Source organism: Camponotus floridanus, unplaced genomic scaffold (assembly GCF_003227725.1).
Source record: "Camponotus floridanus strain SB8 unplaced genomic scaffold, Cflo_v7.5 scaffold250, whole genome shotgun sequence".
NCBI lineage: Eukaryota > Metazoa > Arthropoda > Insecta > Hymenoptera > Formicidae > Camponotus > Camponotus floridanus.
The window spans coordinates 60,263-71,831 of record NW_020229382.1 but is presented as its reverse complement, the minus strand read 5'-3'; the positions used below and the strand labels follow the sequence as shown (position 1 = coordinate 71,831).

Below are 11,569 nucleotides of genomic sequence, written 5' to 3'. Positions count from 1 at the left end.
CTTTAATTTCTTAAATAGAACTATCTATTTTTTATTGCATATTCTTATAGCTTATGTTGACAGCTTTCCAAAACATTATAATAAAGTATTTTTTCATTGGGTACTTTTCGATTTATGAGGCTTAAAATAATATCTTAATTTCACATAAACTATAAAATATCTAGTAAAATATTTATTTTTCGATTATCTTACCTTAATACTTTTATGTACAAAATAATGAGAGGAATCAATTGGTGTAAAAAAAAACACATAATTGTTCCGAAGAAAAAATATGTAATTTGCAATTAACAATTACATATTTTTTCTTAACAACAACTGTGTGTTTTCTTTACACCAATTGATTCCTTTCATTATTTTGCACATAAAAGTATAAAGGTAAGATAATAAAAAAATGAATATTTTACTAGATATTTTATGGTTTATGTAAAATTGAAAAATTATTTCAGGCCTCATAACTCGAAAAGTACTCAATGAAAAAATACTTTATTATAGTGTTTTGGAAAGCTCTCGACATAAGCTATAAGAATATGCAAAAATAGGTGGGTCCATTTAAGAAATTAAAGGTATCCTTGACCTGACCTTAACGATGCCATCCAAGGTCAAACCAATGACCATCTTATGTTCCCCTCAAAGCCATACAATTTTTGTCGAAAACGTTTTTCTCTAAAATGCTTAGTTTTTGAAAAAAAGGGATGATATAGGACACCCTGTATATTGACATGTTATCTCGCTGCAGGAAGTTATAACCAGCAGCTATATTTTTTACAAAAATTGTTCTAGCTGCAGAATTGAAACCCATATTCATCCAATGCAATGATTAGTATCTAGCAATAGAATTTAAATTTTCTAGCAGATATTGCTAGAATGTTACTGCTATAAATTCAATCTGTAACAAAAGATACTCTATCAGATACAAAAAATAGCGATAAATTTTACTTGAGACATCTAAAAATCTACCTACATTCGCAAAACATTTTTTTTTTTTAGTGTTTGCATCGCGACATTTTTACACTGTCCATTTTTTCTTATTTTTTACTAAATCATTCATGGATAGTGTGAAGTTGATTGGGACCGTGTATTTGATGTTGTTCTGCTGTTATCTCTCTCTGATAGATGTCAATCAATTCGAGCCAAGTACATTCACAGAAAGAATATCTTGGATTTGGCCGAACAATATCAAAGTCAATCGCGATGTAGTTTTTGATACGGTAAGTGTGGCTTTACAACTCATTGAAATTAGGATGGAAACTTTTATTATTTGAATAGTTTTCTTCAACGTTGTTATAATATGATTGAAAACGATCTTATCGCTGCCCTTTTAGTGAAAATTTAAATTTAAATTTCATAAAATATACATCATCGTTAATTATGCCAGTAATAATATTTAAATCTTATTTTATTTTTGAAAATATGCAGTAATATGTGAAATATTAAATAAATTTGTGAGCATATAAACGTTATGCTTGCTCATACACAGACACACACATGCACGCACACAGAAAGAAAAATTGCTGAAATTAATTTGCTTATTTCTAAATGCATATAGAAAACAAAGAAAGTAAAATATCTCTTAAAAGAAGACAGTTAGCAGTTTTATTTATATATAAATAATGACAGTCAGTGATATTATATTTTATAACATTTATAAATGTTGATAATCTTAATGAGACAATATGTTATTTTTCGAACTAATTCTCTTTCGAAAACTGTACAATTTCAAAAATATTTTAAATTTATCTTGTATATCATTAGAATTGAAGCAAACAACATCTAATTCAATGACGTTTATGTAAATTAAATGTTACATAGTTGCATATAAAAGTAGTGTTACGTCAAATGTTTTTGTTCCATTAATCTTTGAAATATTGCGATAAACTTCTGTAAATTCTTCGGTTCTAAGTATTTTGTACAACCACATAACATCTTTATATTTATTTATTTTTATTAAAATAAAATGTATATCTTTCCTCGTTGAAATATGTTGGCCCTATTTCATTAGTTTTTCAGTTACATATTATAGTTTTTATACTCTTAATTTTAATCTCACTATACATATTGTCAGTTTTATATCAAATTTTATTTTTTACTGCATATACCGACTGAATTATTGTACTGTACTGTCATTTCGATCTGCGCTCTATATGCTGGCCTTTTAATTGTTTTATTTTATCTTTAAATTTTTCATTTTAATTGTAATGGTGCAAAATGATCTATAAATAACAATATAATCTTTTACAATTTCTTTTTAAAATAATTTTTATTGTTTTCTAATTTATCATGCAAAAAATTTTCTTCCTATAATTTATACAACTCATAATTATACATTTAATTAGATTAATGTTTAGTTGATTATGTTCTGTATCTCATATGTATCTACTTTTGTTATTATGATATGATATTGATAATTATTCTTTATATTAATTATATATTGATATTTTATATTTATTTTATTATTTTAAAAATGTCTCTTTTATCATTTCAAAAATAAATATTATAATCACTTTTTCGTAAATGTATTGTAACATTAGATCAACTTCACTAACTCTTTGTTTACTGATTCTTTTTTTCAGTCGGAAATGATAAGGAAAGCGGGTTATCCCGTGGAAACTCATGTTATAACGACCGAGGATGGATATCTCTTAACATTACATCGTATCCCAGGTGATAATGGCTCTCTACCTGTACTATTGCAACCCGGTTTTCTTGCAACATCCGCTATTTGGATTTTTCTTGGTAAAGGGAAAGGATTAGGTAACACTCTTTTAATTAATCCTTATATATATATATATATATATATATATATCTTATATATATATATATATATATATATATATATATAAGAAATTATATTGTTGGCTTTTAACGGAAAACGAAAGGCTAGGAGAAAATAAGAAGTTTAAGAGAAACTACGGAATTTAAATGTCAAAAAAAATTTGCCAATGCATTCTAATTATAATACAACTTTTAACGCATCTTATTTTTTGAAAATTTTTTACATTTATCAGATTTTATACACATGTATATTTATTTATCTATTGTATTTATTTTATTTATCTATTTATTTTATTTTATTTATTTATTATATTTATTTATCTATTTATTTATCTATTTATTTATTTATTCATGTACATACTTATATTTTATATAATTGCATGTTATATATTTAGAATTAATTATTTCACTTATCAGACAATAATTAGTAAATTACACATCAATAGAATCTTAATTTATTATTGAAAAAATATATTAGCACATAAACATATCGTAAAATATATATGAGGATATTATATATGAGAAGATAGAAATGTTAACAAAACAACGTTGCAACGTATTGTTTCTTTTTGCATTCTAGCTTACATATTAGCGGATCACGGATATGATGTTTGGTTGGGTAATTTTCGTGGTAATATTTATTCCAGGGCGCATATTTCCCTATCTCCATCAAACTCGACATTTTGGGATTTCAGGTATTCGCATAAAATAAAAATAATGATATTTAGAAAATTTTATAATGATAATTAGTTAATTTAATTTGGCGTCAAACACAAAGATCTGATGAACTTATATATGTTTATTTATATATTTTATTTACTTATATATATCTGTGTGCAATTATTTTAGATTGCATTGATCTAGAAATAGTCTCTATATAATAGATTATAAGCATACAAAGTATAGATAGAAAACAGATAAGTAGATTATATTTTTTTGTTAATAAGATACATATTTCTTTTTGACAAAAAAAAATAAATTTTTTTTTGTCAAAAAGAAATATGTATCTTATTAACAAAAAATACATTATTTTTTAATATATTAATATAATTTTTAATAGATTAGTATATTAATTTTGCATTTTCTTCCATTTATGTGTTCGAATAAATTTCGACAATTCTCTTATAATTAATTTTAATATTTTACTTAATTATTAAAATTCTTACGAATTTTATATAAAGTGTTCATATAAAGAACCAGAAAACGCTCTATATTTCCACATAAAAAATAATTATCTCGAAAATGTTGCATGCTTCGGAAATTTTCCAAAGGAAAAAGATGTTTGTTTCTAGATAAAAAATATAAAAATATCAAAATCTGTAGTTTGTTTGTCATGCGTCTCATATTACATAAATATAATCATTATATTACATATATGTGAGAATATATTTTTATTATATATTATACTATACTATATATTATGACTATATATTATGACTATACTATATATTATGATATATAATGCATATTTGCATATTTTATGACTCTATATCGGTTAATTTTTGATTAGCCTTAACGAATTGGGCATCTACGATTTACCCACGATGATTACATATATTACAAATATGAGATCGCAACCATTGCATACCTACATTGGTATATCTATGGGCTCAACTTGTTTCTATATAATGGCGACAGAACATCCGGAAATCGCTCAAATGGTGAAAGTGATGATCAGTCTCGCACCAACAGTTTTTCTTAACCATATGACAAGTCCGATACAATATTTGTTTTTCTTGAAAGATTACAAAGTAAGATACTATTAATTAATTAAAATAATTTATTATCACGTAATAATTATATGAAATAATATATTTTTAGCAAAACAAAGAAAAATAATTATTTTACATCTCGTTCTTACACGATGCACGCTATATAATTTAAAGTGAAAAAATAGAGTGACATAAATGATATGACATAATTCTTTAATTTTAGATGCAATTAAAGTAATTAAATAATACAAATTACATTTTTGAATAATATTAAAGCCTGAATGGAATTTATTTTAATATAAATTTAATTTGTGATTAATTAATGTTATACGTTAAAAAATTTAACAAAAAATTTTCTCTGTCATTAAGAATAATACGGGAACTATACTACATTCTATATATGAAAAATGTATATTTAAGAAAGATTAAAGAAAGTTATTTTATAAAATGTGCATTTCATTATTTGAATAAAATTTAGAAGATATCTATGTTGGATCTTTCGAAAAAATGCAGAAAAAATCAAACGTAAATATCTTCTTAACATTATATATCTTATTTCTGATTGCCTCGTACACAATTGTAGTTTTAAATGTTAACGAGAAATTTTTCGATAATTTAAAATTATAATTAAAGAAATTTTTATAAATTATTTCAATCTTATAAGAGAAAATGCTTAAAAATTTATTTATTTTTTTTTTATTATTACTGTCGAAATCTAAAGAAAGACATAATTACAAGTAAATTATTATTAATAAATCTTCTATTTCAGATGATAATGGGATTTTTTTTTCACAAATTTCTGCTAAGCAATTTTGTGAGATCTTTTTTAATATATGGCAGCGAGCAGAACATACTCAAAGATATCTACGTCAACTTGTTTTCTATACTTTTCGGTTACGATCACGAGCAGTTTGATTACGTGAGTAATAATTTCGCAAATGTATGCATATCGCAAACGAAGTACAATTTTATATCATGATGATCGAAGCTTCGATCATCATGTTCGATTAGAGCGATCACGCTTTAGATTAAACTTTGTATGTATGTTTTTATTAGTTTTTATTTATTAACATTTGTTTGCTTTTTATAGCATCTGCTACCGTTGATATTGAGTCATTTCCCAGCCGGCGGTTCGTTTAATATAGGGGTGCATTATATACAGTTATTTCAGTCGGGCAAATTTCGTCAATACGATTATGGTCGTGCGAAAAACATACTGATCTATAATTCGATAGAACCTCCGGAGTACAATCTAACAAATATAACGATTCCGATCGCGTTATTTTATGGCCCTGGCGACTTGCTGGATAACACCATGGTAAATAACGAAAAAATAGATAATAAGAATATAGTTATAATAAATATAAAAAAAACACGTATTGATTATTTTACATTAATTGTGTGCAAGTATATAGAAATTTGCACATAGAATTGAACAGATAATTTTAGAAAATCGCATGTTATAATTCACAAAAATATTTCTTCAAGCATATAAGGAGGTTGTACCATTTACTGCCCAACGTAGTGGACATTTATCAAGTACCGTGGCGCAATTTCAATCACGTAGACTTTGTAGTTGCTAAGGATGCGCCAAAACTCGTATACGAAAGAGTCCTCAAAATCATGAGGATGGAGAATTCAAATAACATTACATCAATAATCAAAGATGAATGTTACGCGTTAAATCTTTATAATAATGGATACGATTGATGGCTGTAATCGCAAGTCTATTGAAATTTATTTTAAAATATGCATTTATAAAATATTAATAAGAATTATCAGAGACTTACAAGTAAACCTACAGAAGTGTCACTTATCGATTTTAATGAAACTTTGCACATTTGTAGAACTATGAAAAATATTTGATACGTATTTTTTTTTATCACCCAAGGTTTTTTCTGGAGGGTTGAAACTATCCTTTGAATGTAGAGGGTGGATTTTATGCACCAGGTGGAATAAATTGAATGTTTTAAGAAATTAAATACTTATAACTTTGTGTGTTTTTGGGATCGCTGAAACTAAATCTGATGTTAATATTATTGAAAATGGCCGATCCAATATGGCCACCAAATATATAAAAAAGTGTTCTGGTCGGCTTTGTAGGGTATGGAAATATTGTAAAAAAAATGTTAAATTTGAATTTTGGTGTTTCTCAAGCAGTTATATTTGAAGAGTTGTTTCAACCCTTCAGAGCGAACTTCGGCCGATAAAAAAATACATACCAAATATTTTTCATAGTTCTACAAATGAACAAAGTTTCATGAAAATCGGTGAGTAACATTTCCGTAAGTTTACTAGTCTACTTTTAAGCAATCAATTTAGTGAGTTTTAGGTTTATTGGATCGTAACGAAACTATTATATTCTACTATATTATATTATACTTAATACTTTGCTATAATTATATATCTTTCCTACAATAATTGTATATATATATAGTAGTAGTAGTAGTAGTAATTTATTTTGTTCTGCTTAGAGTTACAAACTGTATATAACCAATTACCTTAGAGTTACAAAATGTATTAACCAATTACAAAAAACATCTCGCTATATAAAAAATATCCACAAACATTTCTCTTAACCTAAAACTTAATCTACTTCCTTATCCTAATTCTTATTCTAGCTCAGTGAGGGAGTTCGGTGGAGATGTTTTCCCGAATATTTCAGGTTACCCATCTTCTCCCTCCCTCCCCAACCTACACACACACACACACACACACACACACACACACACACACACACACACACGCCTTCAACAAAATATTGGACTTCCGTTTCCTCTTGCTTCTGTTATATTCAATTATATTCTGTTATATTCTTTCTCACCCTTCGTTTCCATCCCTATCCCCACATCCATCCTTCATCCATCCATCCATCCATTTTTCCTCACTCATCCCTGTCCTCACCTCCCTCCCTCTTTTTTTTCCGTCACCTCCTTCCTCTCTACTCCTTCCCTCTCCTTACTTACTTCTTTCTCTCTCCAACTCCCTCATCTATTCCTCCCCCTCCCCCTACTCCCTCAATATTCTATCCACATTCTCCTGCCAGTACCCCTTTCTCTCTTCTCTACAACCCTCTCACATATGCTCCCATGTCTCCTCACCTTCTCCACATAGCTTCCTACATAACTTCCTCTCCTCCTCCTCTCAATATCTACTTTTTCTTACCTCCTCTCCTATTCTAAACCTCTTCCATCTACTTTCCCCCCATCCTTTTTTCAGGTATCTCGGTATGCCCTCCCCCTTTACCTTTTCATACCATCTATTGTATCTCGCCCCCTATATTCTTTCTCTTCTTTCTCTCCTCTGAATTTCTCTGTCCCTTTCCTCCATTTCTCCGTACCAATTCTCCTCCTTCTCCTTTCTTCTCTCTAGTGATTCTATCTCCACCCCCCTTCCCTCGAAAAAATTCCTCCTTTCCTTCTCCCAGCTTGAATTCCACCCTCCTCTGCCGCATCTTTCTCTCATCTCCTCCATACACTTTCTCGCTAATTCACTCCCCTTCCCCTCCCTTAACCTCTTCTCCCAACCCCCACGCCCTCCTTCCTGCTTTTGTTCTCAGCTTCTCTCTCTGTAATTCTTCCCTTACCAAATATCCTGGCGTCCTCCCTTCCAGCCCCTATAGCCACCTTAGATATCTTTCCTCCATCCTTTCTATCCTGTCCCTTTCCTTCCATCCCCATACTTCAACTCCATACCCTAACACCGTCCATACTAGCCTATCAAAGATCCATAATCTCCTAGCCCAATCTCTTCCGAATCTTCTCTTCCCTATTCCCCATACCTGCCCCATTACCGCCATTGCTCTTTTTACCTTATCCCTCACCTGTGCATCCCCGTTCCTTTGTATTACATACCCCAAATACTTGAACTCCTTTACTTCTTCCAACTCTCTTCCTTTCCATCTCCATAGCTTCTTCTTCATTCTACCCCCTTCCTCCTAAACCTCATTATCTTAGTCTTCTCAGTATTCACCTCCAATCCTTTCCTCTCCATGTACTCTTCCAGTCTCTCAATCATGTTCCTCATCCCTCCCTCATCCTCTGCTAATAACACTATATCATCAGCATACGCTAATGTGTACACCCTTCCTTTCACCCTTCCCATTTCCTCCTCTAGGTCTGCCATCAACAGATTAAACATTCAATGGACATCCTTGCCTTAACCCTCTCGCTGTCCAAAAACTCTCACTTTCCTCCCCCACCATTCTTACTCTACTTCTTGTTTCCCCCATCATCTTCTCCATCGTCCTTATCAAGCTCTCTCTCACCCCCTCTCTCCCTCAACGTCTCTATCATTACCCCTCTATCCACAGAATCAAAAGCCGCCCTTAGATCCACAAACATCGCCATCATTCCCCTCCCTTTCCTCCCCACTTGTCACCCTATCAAATAATTCAACACATAGACGTTGTCCATCATTCCCATCCCATTTCTAAAACCCATCTGATTGTGCGGTATCATTCGTTTTCTCTCCATCTCCTCTCTCAATCTCTCCGCCAACATCGCCACGTACATTTTATATATTCATATATATATATGTATATATATATATATATATATATATATATATATATATATACATACATAATATATATATATATATATATATATATATATGTATGTGTGTGTGTGTGTGTGTGTGTGTGTGTGTGCGCGCGCGCGTGTGTGTGTGTAAAAATTTACATATTTGACAGCGCAAACATAATTATAGTTACATAGACATTTGTTACATTTGTTTGTGTAGACACAAATATAAATACGCAGGAATATTCCTTACATGTATAATGATAATTATACGTGTGTGTGTGTGTGTGTGTGTGTGTGTGTGTGTGTGTGTGTGTGTGTGTGTGTGTATGTATGTATGTATGTATGTATACAATAATTATGTACTATAGAACTATAGAGTTATAGATATACATACTTATATATAATTATGTACATAAATAATTTTTTTCTGCGTAATTATAACTTGTATGAATAGATTAGAAGAATAAGGTTTAGATGTTGCATAGAAGTAGGAAAAGAGTAATATCATATTTGTAAAAAAATTGGAAATATATTTTAAGTTGTGGGAGAAGATACTATATATGTTGATGCTGCCTTATAAAATAATATTTATTACGATACGCAACAAACTTGTATTAAACTTTTATGATAATTATATTATTATTATTTACTTATTACATATTTTATATATATATATATATATATATATATATATATATGTTTAATTTATGAAATTTTTAATTTCTTTTTTTTCTCTTTAAACCTAGTAATGGCTAAATTTCACTTTAAATTTCATTTTATTTAAGATAGAAATCTAATACAATGACAGAATTGCAGCATGTTTTATTTTAATTAAATGTGAACTTCTAAAATTTTCTTTGATTCTTCATAGGTAAAACAAAATTTTATTATATAATAAAAAATAATGCAATAATAATGAAATCTATAATAGTAAATATGTAATGATAAAAACTTAATTAAATGAATAATTTTGACGTATAATATATAGTAATATACCGGATGACAATTAATAAATGATTTAGTAGTACAAAAGTGTAGTTGGCCTAGAAGAATTCACATATTTTTATAATTGAAATTAATTACAGGTATATATTCGCAAACTTTGTAAAATTATATGTATTATAATGTGACCCGAGCACGCCAAGTTTTTGTAAGTTGTTTTGGTCTTAATTTTTTTAGTTCTAAATTTACTTGGAACTTATTTTGAAAATCATTTTTATTTTGTCGAGAATCTAATACATAAATGCAAGATTGAATTTGTGACAAATATTTCAAATTACAAATCCCTATCAATTGCTTCAATGTACTTGGCTAATTAATCATTGGTTTCATATTTAGTTTTTTTTTAGGAAAATTATATATTTAGGAAAATTATTATATATATTTTTTGAGGGATAATTTTTATAAATTATTTCTTATAAGGGTATTTTTTATTAAACGTTTTGTTGCATACAAGGTGGAATATTTTTTATGTACTTGGCGTATTTTTTTACGTTTGTAAGGTTTTTTTTGGAAGGTTTTACATCTTTTTGTAAAATTTATTTATATTCCTGCAAAAAATATATATGCATTTTTAGCACTTCTAGGCCAACTACACTTTTGTACTACTAAATCATTTATTAATTGTCATCCGGTATATTACTATATATTATACGTCAAAATTATTCAATTAATTAAGTTTTTATCATTACATATTTACTATTATAGATTTCATTATTATTGCATTATTATTTATTATAAAATAAAATTTTGTTTTACGTATGAAGAATCAAAGAAAATTTTAGAAGTTCAGATTTAATTAAAATAAAACATGCTGCAATTCTGTCATTGTATTAGATTTCTATCTTAAATAAAATGAAATCGAAAACTGTACATTTTCAAGAATATTTTAAATTTATCTTGTATATCATTAGAATTGAAGCAAACTTTAATAACATGTTATTCGATGACGTCTATGTAAATTAAATGTTACATAGTTGCATATAAAATCAGTGTTACGTCAAATGTTTTTGTTCTATTAATCTTTTAAATATTGCGATATTACTTCTGTAAATTCCTTTGGTTCTATGTATTTTGTACAAACACATAACATTATATTTATTTATTTTTATTAAAATAAAATGTATATCTTTCCTCGTTGAAATATGTTGGTCCTATTTCATTAGTCGATTACATATTATAGTTTTCATACTCTTAATTTTAATCACACTATACTTATTGTCAGTTTTATATCTAATTTTATATTTTTTACTGCATATATTTTTTTATTTTTTACTGCATATACCGACTGAATTATTGTACTGTACTGTCATCTCGATCTGCGCTCTATATGCTGGCCTTTTAATTGTTTTATTTTATCTTTAAATTTTTCATTTTAATTGTAATGCAAAAATGATCTATAAACAACAATATAATCTTTTACAATTTCTTTTTAAAATAATTTTTATTGTTTTTTTAATTTATCATGCAAAAAATCTTCTTCCTATAATTTATACAACTTATAATTATACATTTAATTAGATTAATATTTAGTTGATTTTGTTCTGTATCTCATGTGTA

General features: G+C 28.1%; 1 protein-coding gene across 1 annotated transcript; it reads left to right on the top strand.

The window, feature by feature from the left end:
- Positions 1 to 1,003: 1,003 nt before the first annotated feature.
- Positions 1,004 to 6,237, top strand: LOC112638142 (lipase 3-like). The gene is made up of 7 exons (XM_025409247.1): positions 1,004 to 1,208; positions 2,571 to 2,751; positions 3,353 to 3,467; positions 4,283 to 4,523; positions 5,254 to 5,403; positions 5,575 to 5,802; positions 5,973 to 6,237. The coding sequence occupies exons 1-7, from the start codon at positions 1,047 to 1,049 to the stop codon at positions 6,192 to 6,194; spliced, it is 1,299 nt and encodes a 432-aa protein (XP_025265032.1). The 5' UTR covers positions 1,004 to 1,046; the 3' UTR covers positions 6,195 to 6,237.
- The last annotated feature ends 5,332 nt before the right edge of the window (positions 6,238 to 11,569 follow it).